At 43.0% G+C, this 20,909-nt stretch overlaps 1 protein-coding gene across 1 annotated transcript in view; it reads right to left on the bottom strand.

The window, feature by feature from the left end:
- dcc (DCC netrin 1 receptor) overlaps nucleotides 1-20,909 on the bottom strand; it is a 316,481-nt gene that overhangs the window by 151,815 nt on the left and 143,757 nt on the right. Inside the window, exons 8-12 of the mRNA XM_034546888.1 lie at nucleotides 18,491-18,650; nucleotides 14,697-14,851; nucleotides 13,901-14,049; nucleotides 13,141-13,279; nucleotides 7,139-7,188 (exon numbers count right to left, since the gene is read on the bottom strand). Of these exons, the coding sequence (XP_034402779.1) occupies nucleotides 7,139-7,188; nucleotides 13,141-13,279; nucleotides 13,901-14,049; nucleotides 14,697-14,851; nucleotides 18,491-18,650 (653 nt within the window). The remainder of the gene's footprint in view (nucleotides 1-7,138; nucleotides 7,189-13,140; nucleotides 13,280-13,900; nucleotides 14,050-14,696; nucleotides 14,852-18,490; nucleotides 18,651-20,909) is intronic.

The raw sequence follows: 20,909 nt of genomic DNA, 5'->3' as shown, positions 1-20,909 counted from the left end.
GGCCTCTTTCACAATGCCACCTGCCTCCTTGGCCCCGCCTCCTGCCATGGCCCTGCTGATGCCCCCTCCTCTCTTCCTCCTTCTGTTTCATGAATTGTGGAGGTCTGGATCGTGGTCCATGCCTACTACTCATTATTCATAATTTCTCTCATATTCGTTGAATGTGTTGTAACTCTGTAACTCTGTTCATTCTGTACACATAACATCTATTCTTCTGTCCATCCGTGGAGAGGGATCCTCCTCTGTTGCTCTCCTGAAGGGTTCTTCCCTGTTTCCCTGTGAAAGGTTTTTTTCTATTTTTGGGGAGTTTTACCTGATCCGATGTGAGGTCAAAGGTCAGGGATGTCATATGTGTAAAGATTGTAAAGCCCTCTGAGGCAAATTTGTAATTTGTGATTTTGGACGATACAAAATGAACTGAATGTAATTCAATTGAATTTAAAGCATCAGACTGACCAAACCGTACCTACCACTTTGTGAAAGTAAAACTTTAAGTTCAGCCAGAGACTGTCTACAAGAAGGGAACGTAGTCTTCGTGCCATCACCCGTTGGTTTGTGGACTGTTGTTTTGAAGCATTGAGTTCAGCGATTTGGCCATTTTTCCTTTGCTCCCACCATAATAATTATGGCCACTAGAGGTCGGCAGCATCTTGTTGTATTTGTATTGGTGAGTAACCATGTGAATAGATAATAACGGCCTTCTGAACCTTCTAGTCGTGTATGAGGGCCCTTCTAATCTATCTATGAGGCCTGATAACGACCATTCAATTAGCTGATAACATTCGAAGCAGGAGCTGAATCTCTTGAATTTCAGTCTTAATCTTACCCTGTTCATATTTTTAGATATCAACTTTACTGCACTTTAACGTTTACTGATGGCATTTACCTGTATTGTGTATAGTTACAGCTGATGGAAGCCCAGCCTTCCTGCTGCTGATAAACATTAAAAGCTTCCCATCGGCAGACCGGTCGGAGTGAAGCTCCGTGAGCAGAGCTTATCTTCCAGTAAAAGATGGTCCACACTCTAAAGATATGAACACTTTTGGTGCAAATTGGTCAGTCGATCAGCCAACTTCTTTGAGCTTTCAAATCGGGTCCTCAAGACTGGAGATGCACATCGGGCTGGGCGATATGGATAAAACCAAATATCATGATATTTTCAAAGAAATACCTCAATATTGATATTACGGCAATGTGGGAATGACTATTGGTGCTTTTAAATGTAGTTATTTTTAGATGAATTATCATCAGTAACTTGGATATAATAACAAAGTGGGTTACCTCCTAAAATCAGATCACTTTACTGTAGTGTAGCTGTTTATACCCCCACCTGCAGGATCATATCTAGTTTTGCAGATGTAAGGTGCATCCCTACAGTAATCATTGTAATCTTCTGACCCGACACCTCAACCATACAGTAATTGATTTCCTGTGGTTTTGTACTGTTGAGTTGTAGTGGATTTTATATATACTTGCACATGTAAATACGAAAGTTTATGTTTTAAATTAATACATAATATTAGGAATGTATTATAAAGCATAAGAAAGGATCACTGTTTTATTATTGTTTGTTGATGACAAATGTAATGATTTGTATGATGCATGAGAATGAATGATGTTTTATTGTTTATAGTTAAAATGGATGCCGATTGAAACATGAGATGTTGCTTTTATTCTGAAGGCAGGATAATATGTTTTATTCTGAAGGGGAACTTCCTGTCCCTGACCGGATATGTGAGCTTTGACCCCGCCAGCTTATCGATTAGCTTAGCGAACAGAACGGCGGCATCCTTTGAACTGACCAATAGAACTAACCCGTAGGTGTGAATTCATTTGCATGACCAGACTAACAGCCGAGCATTTGTTCTGGGGAGACATGGTTCTACTGGTCTGGAGACATGGTTCTACTGGTCTGGAGACATGGTTCTACTGGTCTGAAGACATGGTTCTACTGGACTGGAGACATGGTTCTACTGGTCTGGAGACATGGTTCTACTGGTCTGGAGACATGGTTCTACTGGTCTGGAGACATGGTTCTACTGGACTGGAGACTCAAGACAGCCCCGGGCTCTACGCTGCGCCTGGCTGAAAGAGAGGCCTTGGGAGCAGCGAGGTGTCCGTCTGTGGAGAGCTCTTTCCAGCTCCACGATCGCTATATGAATATTATCTTTGCCATTAAATATTGTTAAACTTTAATTCATTGAATCCTGGATTTCCTGCGGCCACGGGACCCGAGTTCTGAACATATCTTACAGTACACAGTCGAGCTGTTTCACACAGACTCCAAGTAAAGGCAGTGAGATAGTTTGCTGTACAGCAGCAGACCTTTATACTTCTGGCAAATCTCAAAGCCCCATTTCCTCTGGATGATCAGCATTAATTCTGCACGGTCAGCAGGATTATTACAAGGGAGCGCTCTGTTTATGTAAAAAGGACAGATCGCTAACTTGCATTGCTGTGCGTGTAAATGTACCCTGATATGACCCCAATGCAGTCGAGAGACATCAATGATGTTTTTAGAATGAAAAACATGAAGTTGTCTTTTAAAATAAACACAATCTGCCCTTGAAAAAGAAAGAACCTTCCATCATGAATATCCTTTTTAAATTACAATATTGAAAGCGTTATGCTACCATATCATAGCACAATATGTAATATCAGAGCTGCCAACTCTCACGGTTTCACCGTGTGACACACACATTTGCATGTTTTCACACAAACTCACGCCACACGACCAATTTCTCACAGCAAAAAAAATGTTGGACAGAGTGGGAGGTCTGTCCTCGAGACGCGTTCGTTCCTTTTCAAAGTCCCCGACGATAGGTGGCGCTAAGGAGCGCATCTGTAACCCTATTCGCTGCATAGACATCCTATTTATGTCCCGAAGTTAGCAACAGAAGAAGATGTTCAAAGAGACTAAGGTATGTTAACTCTCTTTAACTTAGAGACTAAGGTATGTTAACTCTCTTAAACTTAGAGACTAAGGTATGTTAACTCTCTTAAACTCAGAGACTAAGGTATGTTAACTCTCTTAAACTTAGAGACTAAGGTATGTTAACTCTCTTAGAGACTAAGGTATGTTAACTCTCTTAAACTCAGAGACTAAGGTATGTTAACTCTCTTAAACTCAGAGACTAAGGTATGGTAACTCTCTTAAACTCAGAGACTAAGGTATGTTAACTCTCTTAAACTCAGAGACTAAGGTGTGTTAACTCTCTTAAACTTAGAGACTAAGGTATGTTAACTCTCTTAAACTCAGAGACTAAGGTGTGTTAACTCTCTTAAACTTAGAGACTAAGGTATGTTAACTCTCTTAAACTCAGAGACTAAGGTATGTTAACTCTCTTAAACTTAGAGACTAAGGTATGTTAACTCTCTTAAACTCAGAGACTAAGGTATGTTAACTCTCTTTAACTTAGAGACTAAGGTATGTTAACTCTCTTAAACTTTAAATCTTGAAAGAAATGATTTGTTGTGTTTTGTGCGTGTGATTTTGTGTGGTGAATATAAACTCAGCTGTCATAACAAGCAGCAGGAGAGCAAGACCTTTGCCTGGCCGAGGACAAAAGCAACATTTATTATATTATTTAAAGAACCAGCCACTGTCAGAACAGCCAGAACAATGTATAGAAACAACAGGGCAACAGACAGAGGAGCAACAGACAGGACAGAGAGCGATATGGACAGATATGGACAGATATGGACAGATATGGACAGATATGGACAGCTTCTGGGCTGGAATGGCAACAAGGAAACATAAGGTATACATTATTTTGGCAGGTGTGGCTTGACTACATCTGTTGCTTTTATTGATGCATGCATATAGTGTGTCATACATGATGCAAACTATGCATGTTGTATCTGAAGTTTGTTACAGTATACTTACAGTATTAATGAAAACAAAATGTGGTATGTTTTTCCATTTTGTTCTTGGTTAATTTTCAATAGGTGACAGGAGCCAAAGAATTTCAGAGGCTTGCTGCCGTCTCCAAGCTGGTCCTCGTGTTGCCCCATTCAAATGCAGATGCTGAGAGGGTGTTTTTAGTTGTGGGACTAAATAAAACACAGACCAGAAATAGCTTGTGTCCTCCATCATGGCCATAAAGATGGCCGACCTGGAGCCCCCTCAGCGGTCATCAAGGCCTCCAAGAAGGCCACAGGCCAGTACAACCTTGCCCACAAATCGTAAAAAATTCTGATCTCTGATACCTCATTTTTTGTTATTTTATTTATGTGTTGAATCATTGTTTTGGTTAACAAGGCTACCGTTTAAGAACTTTATTTGTTGCACTTTTTTGTTTAATAATGAAAAATATTTTGTCATTTTGTCATTTTTTGGTTTTTTGCTCTTAAGAATACAATTATTAACAATAAAGGTTAGGTTTCAGTTAATAATTAGTTGAATACCATTGTAATCAAAATGTCAATCAACCTACCTTGGTCAAATCTTAAACACAGGTCTATTAATTAGGCTATATTGTGGTACATAGACAGTCATTGAGGCACAACAATAGTTTTCTGGTTGAATGTTCAGCTCAAGTCTAGAAGGCCCTGCAAGTCATGAGCAGATGAACATGAATCAGAATAAGTTCAGGTATGGCACATCTTTAGCATACCACCCAAAAATCCACTAGAATGCATGAAATAACATCTACTTAAACCAACATGTCCTGGAGGCGGACCACCATGTCTTTGCTTCACAGAATGTAACCAATGTTGTCCATCTCCAGTAGGCCGCCCCTATCAACGACCATGGGCCTCACAAACCACCAGAATGCACCAACGTGTGTGGCTGCGTGCGCGGCAACATTTTGGTCACTCCCGTCAAAATCTCACTCCAAGGTTTTTGGAAAAGTTGGCAGCTCTGAATATGTCTCTGTGCAAAGTTTGACACATTTTTGTATTATTTGTTTAGTTGAGAGGTTTAGGCAAATCTCCAAATGGAGCATCTATGATTTTTGGGTGATATTGCCATTTTCTCATCCATCCATCCATCCATTTTCAATACCGCTTATCCTCATTAGGGTCGCGGGGGCGCTGGAGCCTATCCCAGCTGACATAGGGCGAAGGCAGGGGACACCCTGGACAGGCCGCCAGTCCATCGAGGGCCATTTTCTCATATAACACACTATTTATTTCACTTTTATATCACTAATGGTGTTCAACACATCCACATACAGCAGTAACATACAGTAAATAAACCAAAATATTGCTCTGTGCCCTCAAATCATCATACAATATTGTCAGATGAATATATATTTGTTTTACTCCTTTGTCCCTTTCTCCACCGTTCACAGGTCTCACCCGGAAGCGGACGGTCATTTTAAGAGCAAACTATGGCGTGTGGAAGATGGTTTTCATCAAAAAGGAAGTCATATCTCAGTTTCTTCCCGGTGAACATTTTTTGGGAATGAGGCAGAGTGGTTGATATTTTGCTGAAGGCTTTGTCTGAGAAGAGTTTTGATGGTTGCATTAGCATCTGTAGGTTGTAAGCTATTAGGTGTGCTAATCCCGTGTAGCGTCATGCTTTCGGGATGAAACGTAATCATTTTCATAATTTGAGTCTCCAAGTCATTTTAAGTTATTCTTGTTGTTATGTGTATCTTTGCTGGTTGAATTGTGTTTGAAGCATGTCAAATTGGGTCATGGGCTTTGCTGTTTAGTTTTGAATGTGGCATCATTAATTTAGTTATTGACTCATGAACACATGAACGTGAACCCATGCACAAGATATGAGGACCAATATTGCGCCATTTGGGGATGAAAACGATACAGAGCGTGTTTTTTTATGATTTAAGGATGATTTATGGACGCCCATTCCCAATGGAAGTCTGACTGGATCTAGAAATGGATGCATTATGTCTGTGTTCACATTTGACTGAGTTATGACTGTAACTCTGCGCTGAGGGTTTTAAAGGACCATACAATCCTCCACAGCCTCACAACTGCAGTCAGTATTGACACATGTGAGTGGACAAATCAACTGGCCAAACTACAACTAACTTCTTGTTGTTTTCAGAACACCAGCATTGTTTGATATTTTACTCATGCACCTTACGTCTGTTATATTTTTATAGGAGCTTTAACACCTCAAGGCTGAGTTCATTTGGTCTGGACCAAGAGACAAAATGTTACATTGTTGCATTTTAGAGAAGTCAATGTTGATTTATTTGTCATTTAAATTGTCTACTTCAGAAGTTATTTGAACCCAAACAACAATTTATTCCTAAACCTAACTCTGTAGTTTTCTTTCCTGAATCTAACTGAGTTTCCTGTAAAGATGGGAGCTCCTTTAGAGCAGGCCGTATGCATGCAGCATGTGTAAACACCAAAAACCACGAGTAACCTTTTGAGAAATATCATACAAACCCTTATTTAAGAATATATATGTATATGTATATAAAATCACATATCTGCTATAATAGAATCCTGTGGCTGGTTGGTTTGGTTTCACACCACAAACGAATCCCACCAGAGTCCGCTGGGAAGAGAGCCACCATGTTGGTCCGCACTGGGATTTGATTTCACACCAGCTCCAACGAACAAAGGGAAATTACACTTTTTGTTGCGCTTATGAGCACCTGACTCAACCACATTGTAATAACCAGAAGCTTTTGGACAGAGAGCCCTGCATGGCACAGGACACCTGACCCAGATGCCCCTCGTGTCAAAGGGCACGGAGGTCAGCATGTGTTACAAAGGAAAGAAAAGAGTGTTTTTGACCATGACAACATGTTGTATGGTCCTCCAACACATTCCCATCCCATTATCCACCTGAAGCAGCTTGGACAGTACACCTATATGTAGGACATATATGAATGTAGGTCACATCCATCAGTAAAATGAGGCCAGATCACCAGAGAGCAACTGTTGACTAATGACAGTGTCACAGTTAAATGTGTGCAACCTGGGGAATCATGTTTTTCAATGTTAAATGGTTCATGTTGGAATAACCAGCCTCAAAGTCTTTCTTCAAATGTTATACAAAATGTCCTAAAATATCTGTTTTCCAGCAGATGAAGTTTCAATCTTTCACTGTTCATATCACCATGAATGGATCAGTTGGTTGCTGTTGGTGCAGCCTACAGATGTGGACAAGGAGAGAGAAGGGAACGAAAGTATGGAAACGTAAACTCACCCTGGACAGGACGACCTCTAAGGTGATGTTCTGGGGAGCAGCGCTGGGTACTGCAAAGACAAAGAAAAGAAACATGTTCATATTTATATCAGGTTAGATCAAGCGAGCTGCTCAGGTGACCTCACCACCAGGTTGTCATGTGCTACTTTAGAAAATAAAGTGTTCTTACATATATATAAAAACGTGTAAACTGGATAATTTCACAGGCTTCTAAAATGACCTGAGAGAAAACAATCTGAGAAGGAAAAACAGGTCACAACTCGCCAAACAGCTGTTTTTTAGAGGCATCAAAACAGCCAATGTTTGTTAACTCATAACTCAATGACAATAACCAAAAGGCTACATATGCTCCGGGTCCTGTTCTGTGAGAAAGCCTCACAGAAAAACACACTGACATATGTTATTACTCTGAGTCGAGATGACGACAGTATACCAAATGTAACTTTTAGTCGGTAGAAGTAAACCAGAGACCGCGTTACGGCTCGACAGACAAGACCACGAGATAACGTGGTTAAAAAATGTAAAAACCTTTTGGAAAAATTACAAGTTAAAACGATGTAAAGTACCCGCAGTGCTACGTTTTAATGACAGCTGTAGTTTTCTGTTTAATAAAAGGAATTCTCACTCCCAACTCGTGGAAAAGGAAGCTGGACACCAACTGTGCTCACGTAAAACATTTTTACATTCATACATTCTCTTTTCAAAATGAACTTCCAACGAAGCTTTACTCAGTTTGTAGGTTTACTCACACAACTAAACTATGAGGTTATAGGTGGTTTGGGTTCAAATAAATACATTTGTTGTTATGTACCTGGGGTTAGTTCAGGTTAGGGTGGGTCATTTGGAGAAACTAGCAAAGTCTGCTAGATAAAAGAGAAAGAAAGACAAAGTAACAGTCCAGTGTTGCAAACTCTTTTCAAATGACAGTAGCCAGCAGCACGGCTCCATGCAGCGCTAAATCTAGTCAACAACACTGACATCCCGCCTCTTCAAAGCCACTCCCCCAAAACCATCATCATGAACATAAACAACCAACGTGGCTGTTTTTAATCACTCACAGCAGTTAAGCTAGCAGCTCGTGGAAGACTCTGGTGACGCCCAATGAGTGCACGGCAGAATACGAGCAGGCAGGCAGTTGACAGACAGGTAGCCCGGCCAGTTGTTACATACGGGCGGAATAAAATCATTGCACAGGCAAATACAAGATGTTGTTCTTTTTTATTCATTGACATAAATATCATAACTACCGACCCTACCTTTAAGTAAGACACGAAACTGTAAAATAAGTCAACGTTGGTTTCAGGACATGAACAGAGGGCTCCTGTTTGAATGTCTGTGTTGTACTACCGACCTTCCCAGAAGCTCTGACGCGTGGCGGTTGGCGTTAGTTGAAAGCCTTTTACGTACTCTTCAAGCGTCGCTATCAGACGCGGAGGGGCAATGATGGAGCGTCGGCATGGGCCGGGTTGGAAGTGAGACCGTGTTGTTGCCCTCTGTAACCCACGCTGTTTCTGCTCCTTTGTGTACTCTTTGTGGCCTCGTTTCCACTCTAATATATCTGATAAATAATACTATATATATAGATTATAGATTATAAATCCTGCATCTCATGGATAGAAGCATAGAGAGCTCAACACACTTACCATTCCATAAATCATATACAAGTTTAATTTCTTTGAGAATTTATTGTACAAGAGGGCAACTGCGGCTCAGTGGTGAGCAGAGTCGCCCCCGTTAGCCCATGTCCATGTGTCCTTGGGGAAGACACTTAACCCCAAATGTCTCCTGTAGCTGTTCTACGGTGTTTGAATGTTAGTTACTACTGATGGACAGGTGGAACCTTAGCTCCTCCCATCAGTGTGTGAATGTTAGTTACTACTGATGGAGAGGTGGAACCTTAGCTCCTCCCCTCAGTGTGTGAATGTTAGTTACTACTGATGGACAGGTGGAACCATAGCTCCTCCCCTCAGTGTGTGAATGTTAGTTACTACTGATGGACAGGTGGAACCTTAGCTCCTCCCCTCATTGTGTGAATGTTAGTTACTACTGATGGACAGGTGGAACCTTAGCTCCTCCCCTCAGTGAATGAATGAATGTGTGTGAATGTTAGTTACTCCTGATGTGCAGGTGGAACCTTAGCTCCTCCCCTCATTGTGTGAATGTTAGTTACTCCTGATGTGCAGGTGGAACCTTAGCTCCTCCCCTCAGTGTGTTAATGTTAGTTACTACTGATGTGCAGGTGGAACCTTAGCTCCTCCCCTCAGTGTGTTAATGTTAGTTACTCCTGATGTGCAGGTGAAACCTTAGCTCCTCCCCTCATTGTGTTAATGTTAGTTACTCCTGATGTGCAGGTGGAACCTTAGCTCCTCCCCTCATTGTGTTAATGTTAGTTACTCCTGATGTGCAGGTGGAACCTTAGCTCCTCCCCTGAGTGAATGAATGAATGTGTGTGAATGTTAGTTACTCCTGATGTGCAGGTGGAACCTTAGCTCCTCCCTCATTGTGTGAATGTTAGTTACTACTGATGTGCAGGTAGAACCTTAGCTCCTCCCCTCATTGTGTGAATGTTAGTTACTACTGATGTGCAGGTAGAACCTTAGCTCCTCCCCTCATTGTGTGAATGTTAGTTACTCCTGATGTGCAGGTGGAACCTTAGCTCCTCCCCTCAGTGAATGAATGAATGGGCGAATGATGTCATGTAGTGTTAAAGCGCTTTGAGTGGTCAGAAGACTAGAAAAGCACTTTACAAGTACAGGTCCATTTACCATTTACAAATCGTAAAATCAATGAAATCTCTAAATACACATTTATATTCACAGTCTGGCAGCACGTGGTGTCGAGGAAGCCCACTTCTTTTAAATAATGGCCTGAAAACTATTGTCATTTAGTTTTAGACAAACCGATGAAAGAAATGCTGAATGAGAGATCGGCTTGGATTCCAGAAGCTAACCTGATGTGAATTCAGGAATTAAAGGAACAATCTGACATTTTGGGCCATACTGAATCTCACTGGATGAATATCAATTTTATAAAAGAATCTTCATTTGAGCCCCCTGCTTCCAGTCTTTGTGCTAACCTCAACTCAGAGGACCGTGGACCTGAACTCACTCATCGTGGTCATTCTTTACAGTGGCAGCGTGGTTGTCTGAGTACTTGGCTGACTCTCTTCGCCGTCAGATTACTGCTGTCAATCAATCACCCTGATGATAACATCGGAGCAGACAGGAGGCAGACGAATCGACGCGTTCGCCCTCCGAGATCTGACTGTGGCAGCGCAGCAAAACAAGATTACCACGGGACGCATGACAGGTGTCATTACACACACACACACACACACACACACACACACACACACACACACACACACACACACACACACACAGAATTCTGAAATCACGCCTGGAAAAGGAAACAAAACAAAGAAAATGGGAGGTAGAGGATGAAGGAGAAAAAGTTGAAGGCAAAACAGGAAGAACATAACAAATAAATAAAGAGGAGGATGGAGAAGTCAAAAAGGAAAAGGAAAAATAAAGATCACAAAGACGATGATGAGGAAGGGGAGGAAGAAGATTTCAACGAAGACAAGAGCAATAAGGAAAGGAAAAGTTGTAAAGAAAAGAGTCGGAGGCAATAACAAGAATGAAGAAGAGAACAAAAGACGTGAGGAAGAGGAAGACGAGCAGGATGACAAAGAGGACGTGGACACGTCCCTCCAATCAGAGGCGCTCGACATCGAGAATCAAAGGGTTGATGTGTGGTTTGCATGCGGCCCGCGTCCGCCCAACCAGACGCCTGATTAACCGGCGGCTGCTTATCAGGCGATTCAGCTGCTGTGTGTCAGTTTTACCGAGGATTCAATTAGCCACACGAGTCATTGTTATCATTGAGACGCAGCCGGAAGACTCACAATGCAGCCACTCTGTGTGTGTGTGTGTGTGTGTGTGTGTGTCCGTTGTTGCGGTGTGAATGCAGCTGGACGGATGCCTCCATTCTCTCTCAATGTGGAAGTTCATAAACAACAACAGACAACAACAGACCTGTCTGAGCTCCATTCAGAGGAGATATTACAGACCCAGTGTGGGGTCCAGTCCCCATGGAAACCAAAGTGTAGACCCCCTCGCCCCATTAAAGCATAAACTACTGAAGCTGGTGTCACTTCCTGATTGATTGACAGACGTTTACAGTAATAAAGGGAATAACTGAAGACAATGAACAGGGGTGTATACCGGCATTGTGTGGGTTCCAAACTCATTGTTTGACATATGAGCAGTGTGCGACATACATGGGGTCTCGGAGGGGGGGTGCGGGGGCAGTAATATTTTGGTATCTTAAATTTAAAAAAAAAAAATATATATATATATAATATACAGCAGTTTTCAATATTCAAATTGAAAACATTTCTTCACAATGTGTATCGGGAGGGCGAGAGAAAGATTGTCTGCCAAAAATGACTTTCAGCCAGCTAGCCAGCCAGGCGCTAAGCGGACCCCTTTGGACAGATGCTTTAACCTGGATTACAGCGGGACACTGTCTCTCCTCTTCTTGGGCACCAGGACGGCCAACAAGAGGAAGCCGTGCAGTACGCTGACGGACACAGTTGTTGCGTTGGGTGGTTGTGTGACTGGCCTTGCTGTTCACACTATCAGCCTGAGTGATGCCAGTGCAAAGTGTGTACAGTAAATGACCCTTGCTTGTAGCCATTAAATATTGTAAATTGCATTTTAAGTCAGTGTAAGACTTCAGTGCACGAGTTAGTGCACGATGGCCACCGGGGTATTTGGCACACTGCCCATAAGCTTCATACAAAGTGTCCTCATTCGTGAACACAGGTGGAGGGAAACAGGTGGGATTGTGGTTCCAGTTGGTCGTCCATTGGGACCAATCACGTGTGAGCATTGTTTGGTAGCATGCAGGACAAACAGCCTAACGTATCTCAGATTCCACTGGCTGTTGTCTGACGATGATTCTACTTTCTTTTAAAGCTTGACATGAGCTTGTAAGCTGGCTGCTTGAGCAACAGGTGAGGTGGACCGGTCCAACACTGCCTGCACTTCGGTGGTTATTTATACGACAATCTTTTCCTAAACCTAACCGAGTAGTTTCCTGGAGAGACAGAAGTTTGTTTCGACAAGACATGTGTGTGCATGTCAGGAGCGGAAATGGACTTGTGTTGCATGAGGATGCTGTTGGTCAGCCGCTCCATGCGTTGGACAACAGCATCGCAAGATTACATCCACTTGGTCTTCTTATCACATATTACATAAGCTTCACATGTACAACCCCAAAGCTGGACTGCAGGTCAAACTAATTTCTAGAAAAACATTCAAATAAAATGTGAATTAAAGTCCTCCGTCCACGACTGTGATGTGATTAGTAGAAGGTAGGTTCATCACCATGAACAGCTGTTGGTGCTCCTTCTCTAGTCCGGTGGGAAGCATGTGTGTGTGTGTGTGTGTTTGTTTGTGTGCAATAGTAGACCAAGTTTGCCATTTCCTGTGGTGTAAATGGCCTTATGTAACAGGAAGTAACTATGAGGTTTTATTTTTTTGGGGGGGCGTATATAAAGATAATCAGGAGGAAAAAAGTACAGAAGGGCTCAAGTATTTCTAGTACTTATGGAAGGTTGCATGGTTGTTGGAGTGCAGGGCCACCCGGAGTCCTGCTCGGCTAAATATTAACAGCTAATTGATTTACAATATGATGCATTCAAGCTCTATTCAGTAAAAGCATTATAATATACTCAGTCTATGTATATGAATATTGACTGAAGGGAAATTATAACATCATCATGATGTGTGCAAATGTAATTTTGTTGAATAAAGATGTAGTTTTCACTTGATATAAATAATTACATATTCTGATCCTGTTAATGTCCCAGTTGTGAAAGGCGGTTTCCTTTCCATAATTACATAACTGATTAACACACATGAAGGTTATGAACAGTGATGCATTCCCTTACTGAAGCACATGGTCTGGATGGCACACGTTAAGGTAGAGCTCACCGTCTGATTGGGTGGTGACGCTGGCGGCCCCCGGGGCGGTGCTCGGTCCATAGCGGTTGATCGCCAAAACCCGAACCGTGTACTCCGTGAACTTGTTGAGTCCCTCCATCTTGTAGTTGAGCCCGCTCACCTCCACACTCTGAACGCAAACACAGAGGAGCAGTTACAATGAGACAGGGTAAGAATTCATTGTGCCCAATGGGAAATCTGTCTGGGCTCCAATAAACACATCATACTTGTTGTTATTTCATATTTTGATGGAGGATAGAATGAATGTCCCGATACAGCAGATTGTGAACCTGAAGGTAACAGCTGGAACTCTGGGATCAGAATATAAATTGGGTTGTTTGTAATGTTCTGTGGCTCCGAGCACAGATGTTCCTGTAAGTGCTGAAGATCTCTTCCCTATGATCTTCATGGAGGTGAACTGACAGCTTACCTACCATACCATACGCCTATGCCATATCCAATTACACTCTGAAATCATTTGATAAAACAAAAGCAATGGTTTACTATTAACACCATCTCAAAAAAATACATCCTCTGTTGTAGCCTAGAATAAAAGTTTGTCATGTGAGTGAGCTGTCAATGTGGTCACCAAGATACTTCTATGAAGAGGCCAGATTTATGGGTACATTGTACATGCTTATTGGACTAATTGACTTTGGGTGGAATATTTGCCTCACAGCGACAACAAGGTGGTGAGCACCACCCGTCCACACAGTGTTTGATTTCAGTGGTAAAGTGTTTTTACAGGTACCTGCTCCTTGGCGGACGGGCTCTCGGTCCACAGCAGTCTGTAGCCCAGGACGGGGCCGTTGGGTTGGCTGGGAGGCTCCCAGCTCACCTGGACCGAGGAGGGAGACAGGGCCTCGGCTTGGAGAGACTCCACCCTGCTGGGAACCTGGACTGTAGAGACACACAGCGACAACACACGGCTCACACACACACACCCCACAAATACTGATACTTAATACTCACTGCTATTACACCCTCCACTGCTACATCGACCACCACGCCAGTGACTGGAGGCCCATTTTCTACAGCATTGAGGGCTTTTCAAATTGTTATTGAAGGGTCATACAGAGTTTTGGTTGGTTGATTTCATTATTAAACTAATTAGAGTCAAGAAGGCCCTGAATGAGGCTCTGCATTCACAACTGTGATAGAGAGTATTGTCGTTTAGCCCGTTAGCTAGATCCAGCATGCACCTGTTGGTCAGGCAGCATTGTCGGTGATCTGATTTGGGTCACATTGCATGCTCGCCGGGTGGTGCATTATAAATCATCGATTAAGGTAAATGTGGTACATGTATTCCAGGATTGTCTGGGGTGAATTTCCTCAAATGTGGCAAAGACCGTGCACTGGACCAGGGCCATGTTTTCATTCCCAGTCCGTCCCTGTAAACCGGCCGTAAAAGTGTTCAACTAGCCCAGTTTAAGCTGCAGGAGCTGCTGATGACTTGTTTCTGCTTTTGGGTTTCTCGTCAAGCATTATACACCACACACAAAGCAAAGAACTCTTTATAGATTGAGATGTGTGTGTGTCTGTCATACGGTCTGGTTTGGTGGTGATCCTCAGGGGGGCAGAGCTCTCGCCCGGCCCCACGTCGTTGTAAGCGATGACTCTGAAGCTGTAGCTCTCCTCTGGTTTCAGGTTGGAGACCATCAGCTCCAGAGACTCCGGCTCCGACACGTTCACTGACCGCTCCCTGAGGACAGAAAACACAGCGTCATACACTCAACTGCAAATTGAACACACACTGGAATTATAATATCACCATTTTTATCCTCAACATATCTTTTTACGCACATATTACTCTTTATTTATGTTATTGTATTCATTTGAAGAATATCAAATAGCGCATATTCAAAAGAGATTCCAGTTTTATTTAGTAACATTAGAGATAATCTGGGCCGTAATCGTATGTAATCTGTGTAATCCCACAGTGACTGCAGCTAATCCTCAGATTAGCGCACATCTGTAACCTCTCAGTCCTCAGCCAATCACCAGATCACTGCAGAGACAGCTGCAAAGATTAGCATGTCTGCCATCGCAGCATCAAACACACACGGCAGACTTCACAGATGATTTCTACACTTGATATTGAAAGTTTCTTTTTGAGCCTTCTCATAAAACTGATTGTAAACTTCCTCCTGGTCGAATTCTATTGCAGTTTCAAGGCTTCTTTTTCTCACATTGATCTCATGCAGCGTGAGAAGCAGAGGAAAAGAACATCAGCACACACTGTTTGCCGTCAGATTTGGAACCAATCCTTAATTTAAAAAGAGCAGCATCTGAACACTGAATAAATAAATCATCCAACAACAGTGTAGGAACATTATTTTCCCACCAAAGGAATTACTAGTCAGTGGGAAAGTACAGTTTAATTTGAGCTACAAGCAAAGATGATATCAGGATAATTACTGCTGACAAGCAGGTTCAAAGCGAATGTCTGCTGCTCCTTTCAACAAGGTTAACACAAAGCGCTTGTGGCTACACTCGTCTTTTCAATGTGACCTTTGTGATTGGAAAGGGAAAGTTTAGATGGTCATTTTCAAGGGCATTTCAAATGACCACAAAGTCCTCTGCTGACCGAGAAAGACCACAGCACAAGCATGCCAGTCTCTGTAAAGATATGTCTCTGGACCATAGTGTTGGACAGATGAACTGAAAGGGCCACAAAGCAACCAATATCCTCCTCATCCTCATCCTCATCCTCAGCAGCAGCAGCCGAGAGTCATAAATGTCAAAGAAAAGACAAAAGGTGAGTGGAGTTCTCGGGGTTTTTGAATCCATATTTCCCTCTGAGCCACTGAGTGGAAAAGGCAGAGAGGCCGAGGTGGATGTCGAGGTAACCAGCGGGTCTGTGTGTGTCACAGTGTGAGTTCTCTCTGCCCTTCACAGACCACCATCTGAGGTCCTTGAGTCCACTCACATCCAAGTAATCCACAGACGCAGTCCTTCTCAGTGTTCTCCTTTTCTCTTTGCATCTACATCTCTCTCTGGTAAACAGTTAGGCACTTTATTGTGAAAGGTAAGAACAGAAGGATTGGATCTGCTCTATGCTGCCTTTGTCAAGGTTAAAAGGAGTAATCGACTTGGTTCGGATTGTGGAGTCTAGCGTAAGATTTGAATATTTCCGTTATAAAAAAACCTGAGTGGTTGACGCCTGGAAACGTGGTTCAAAAACTCAGCAAATCAACTTCACGTTGATATTCAGTCGTCACGCAATGGTCGGCATGAATTGTTTGGTGCATGTATGGATCTAACAGGGGCACTGGGTGCAGTGGACGGAAAGACCAGCAGGTTTTTAATATGAAGAAGAAGAAAAATCCACAATTTCACGTTGCTTAAAACTTTTTTTCTAGAGCCTTGGACTTGGTAAGTATCTAAGATGCAAAATGATGTTGTCTATGATTACACTATCATTTAAACTAATAAGCAGTATGAAATGCCTAGATAAGACGTGCAGGGCCAAAAGCCTCGAAATAGACAGTCTGATGTTTTCTGCTTCCCTTTCTTTTTCCATTTTCTCTCTTGGTCTAAAAAAAAAAATCATCTTCACTCTCCCTTCCTGCTATCTCCCTTTCTCCTATAATCCTTCATTGTTTTCCTTCTAAGTCTCTCTCCCTCCCTTCTCGCTTGTTTTATGCAAGTTCTTCCTGTTGAAAGATCTCTGTATCTTTCTCCAGCTCATTAGAGCTGACAAAAACCTCTGCCTGCGTTCCTTCTGCAAATCATTAGAGCTGACACCATGATGAATCTTTAGTGGCTCTTTGTGTCCGGCGTTCGGAGGCCTAAAGCGCTCGCGGGCCGGCCGTCCCCACGGTAACAAAGCTTAAAAGCCTGGGTGTGAAAGCCTTCAGCTGGAGCCCGACTGTCAGAGGTTACCGCTTAGCGTCAGCGGGGGACTCGCCAATATGTCAGCCGGAGCTTTTACTGCTGAACGCTCAGAGCTGCTGTGTGCAGCAGGGCTGTGATCAAGTGGAAGAAGTGGTGACTTTAACATTCGGTTAGTGTGTCCTTCGTGCCTTTTTGAGTCCACAACAGACCTCTGTGTTGTACAGTATGACGGCTCACACAGCTCGTGCCTATGCTGTGCTTCCAACGTGGCTCTTCAGATGTCCTTCACTTAACTACCGGATGGATGTTGATGAAACTTCATGAAGCGAGCAATTCATGCTCCCCAGAGGATGGATCCCAATGATGTCGGGGATCCCTTGACTTTTCCTCGAGCTCCACCAAGAGGCTCACGTTTGTGGTTTTTAGGGAAACAGTTGAATAGATTGCCCCGATATTTTTGGTACACAAGTTCATGTTCCCCTCAGGGTGAATGGTAATAGAGCACTGCAGGAATGAGTCCTAGAACATGTCAATGAGTTGACATTGTTGCACTGGTTCCCTTGAAATAAAGGTCTGTGGTTGACACCGAAGATCAGATCTAAACGTCACGCTGACTAGTCCGCCTCTACAGCCTCGTTGAGTTCATACCGTGATCACGTGACCGGGGTGTAGTTTGTTTATTGCCTAAGGCCCAGGGTCCCAATGAACAGGGTGCACCGCATTCTTTCTCCGAGAGCTTCAAGTTTAACATCTCTGAACTTCTTCAGAACAGCGCTGGTGACGTCAGTGTAGTAGATGGAGCAGAAGCTGTGTTTTCTATCCTGAGCTGTTTATTTCAGACACACATTGTCATGACAAAAACCGTAAAGCCCACATTGGCCTGGCGGTCATTGAACGCTACCGGTGAGTGTGGTGCATTTTCTCACTGCACGCCTTGTGTCGCTTTGCTCTAACGAAGTATGAAGCAGATGTCCTCTGTTTGATGCTCGTCGGGAAACAAATATATAGTAGCACAAATAGATAGTATAAAGCACTGTGCACAGAGCTTTTTCAATGAACCGCTGGGCTGAAGCGCTTCAGTGCCCTGCGGCGCTAAAGAAAAAGGCGCTATGTGGCGATCGCATTTACGCTTTAAAAACTCATGAAAATTGTGTTTATTTGTGCAGAAAAGGTGTAAGCATCATGAACTTGTGTTTGCCTCAGAGCTTACTTTCTGCAATAATCCAAAATTATCTTTTTGTCAAAGGGAACCTGTGAGATGGTAATCGGGTCAGACTACAACAACATGCCACTGTGGTGGTCTCTGACTTTTTACCTTTTACTACCATCGGCCAGTTATTTGGACTTTGATCAAATACCTCCATAACTAATTAATTCACAAGAAGAAAAGACAACAGATAATGTGAAAAGGCAGACGGAGGTTTGTGGGTTTTCCTGTCCTCCAGGTTGGAAACCGCTACCTTAGAGTCCGAACCCACTCCAAGAGAATAAATGTCCATCTTACCTCTCGACTCCGTCCTGAGAGTAGTAAATGCCGTAGGTCTGCACGGCTCCTCCGGTCTCCTCCGGGGGGCGCCAGCTGAGTCGGACAAATCGACTGGACACTAGGACAGGGACCAGGTCGCGGGGGGCAGAGGGGAGGGCAACGCCCGGGCTGGGGGACACTGGTGGGGGATCAGAGGAGGAGGAGTAGTAAGTCAAGGGGGTGCCAGAAAGGGCAGGAGGAGGGCGAGGAGCAGAAGGAGGTGTGTGGGCGGGTCTATACTGAGTGGACGTGGCCTCTGTTTACGGGTTCATCCAGGGGAGAGCAAGAGAGGGGAGGAAGGGGAGGGGGGAGAAGCGGGGGGGGGGGGGGGGGGGGGGGCGGAGCGGGGAGGTGCGGGAGGAGGCAGAGCAAAAGGAAAAACAAAAAGGAGCAAATGACGGATGAGATGTGCAGATAAGGAGACGTGCAAGAGACAAAAAGGAAGAAAAGGAGGAAGAAGAGTGGTAAAGAAGATCACAGGCAAGAAAAAGAAGCGGCAGAGCATCTGAAGACTTTAGATATCAATCACCTGAACGTAATCACCTCCTCACACTTACTCACAACTCAATGTGACCGTCTAATGAAGGTCTAATGCTGGGTTCATGCAAACATTGAAAGGTGTCGTTGAAGATTAAGATTTCTTTTCCTTTGAGAAACTGATATATGGGATTTTGGAATAACTGTTTTTTCCAGTGGGATAGTTTAATTCTAATGCTGAATAGGTTTAAGCAAAAGTTAAAGACATATTTCCCTGAATATGTAAATGTTTTTCTCACACTTAAGTATGAAAATGAAAACCAAATGAAATTCTTCAATCTTGGTGAACCTGTTGATCCGCTTTATTCCAGTATATGGTTTCGTTGTGGATCACCTTTCATATTCAGGATCATGTGAATTTCAGTATCAACCTCTTGAGCTTCAATTCCAATGTGAGAAACTTTAAACAACATTCAAGACTTTCTTGAGCCGCCTACCCTGAGCAGAAAGTTTATATTGAGCAAAAGATTGCTACCGCACCTCTTAGCGTTCCTGTAAAATTCACAAAAAATGCCTATCCAGACGTACCCAAAGTAAATTGAAAGCTGTAGGAGAACCATTTGGAATAAATGCAGGTTTTGGTCTCTTTTGAAAGGAAACACTCTGAAGTTTTTCCCCCCAACAGTCAGAATCACTTTAAGTGCTGCTGACATTGAGTAATATAAGTTGGCACATACAAGTAGATTTTCTATTTCCGCCTGAATATTTTTGTGAAATAGATGCCTGCAGATGATTATAGCTGAGACTTATGGTCTTGAAAACACAATGGGAGCATTGCATGAAGCCTTACCTAGTCCAAGTAAAAAGTAGATTATAATTTTACAGAAAATGAAGATTTTACACATGTTTTACTAAGGGTATGTTTTGGCGTTTTCCAATAAAGGCCATTTGGAGACTCCATTTTAGGCCCTAATGAAAGGTGAAACAGAGGTATCATATACACATTCACTATTGCACTATTGCTGACACAAAGGAACTGAAGCATAAACACATTATAGTGTTTTTCCCCCGAATTGAAACCAAATTGTGTGCAAAATGAACTAAAATCGACAGGTTGCCATTACGCAGTGAAATTGTGAGTTTATTCCCCAACTGGCATCCCAACATGGCACTTCCTTGTTTTCGTCTTTTCATTGGCTGTTCGAATCCATCGTCATTTGACAAATCCGACTCCGTGGGCTTGCACATTAGACGAAAGAAGAGGGTCAGCCCTCTTCTTCTTCGCTAACTCTGGTTGGCTAATGTGGGTTTAGAAGAGGATATCTTGCTCCTATTGGCTCACAATCAAAAGGTTAGAGTCCAACGAACAGTTTGATATCTGGGTTGTAAACGCGGCAGAGAACGGCTTTTACAGTAACTTTTCTGAAATATTTTGTCATATCTGCCAGCTGATTTGAAATGATGCAATGGCAGTTTGTGGATATTTATGGATGTAATGTAGACAAAATATTTTACTGAATTGGATCGTATGGACCTTTTTACGATGTAACAAGACCGTTTTATTGGAATGTGATGACCTGTGGCTCAAAACGGAGCTTCATCAGTATGTCGGCTTGATTTAAAAAAAGTTTGTTTGTTTGTTGTTGTCTGAAAAAAACATTGCCTGTAGCTGCTGTGGAGGTCCGTTCTTGAAATGGAGTGGATAGTTAGAATCACAAGAATTGTAGGTTTCCAGAAACATACAACACTAGTACCTAAATAGATGGACGATGAAAGGTACGATCTCCAGCACACAGTTGGCCGGCCCGCCCACGGGCCACCGGAACGTCAACAGATGCCACTGACAGCGCACAGGACCAATAAGAGTGCAGCTTGGAAGGATCTCTGTGAGACGAGCGGAAAGACGTTGGCTAGTCTCAAT

The sequence above is a fragment of the Cyclopterus lumpus genome, chromosome 12, assembly GCF_009769545.1.
Source record: "Cyclopterus lumpus isolate fCycLum1 chromosome 12, fCycLum1.pri, whole genome shotgun sequence".
NCBI classification, from domain to species: domain Eukaryota; kingdom Metazoa; phylum Chordata; class Actinopteri; order Perciformes; family Cyclopteridae; genus Cyclopterus; species Cyclopterus lumpus.
The sequence above is the reverse complement of the archived record's forward strand: the minus strand, read 5'-3'. Positions and strand labels throughout refer to the sequence as shown.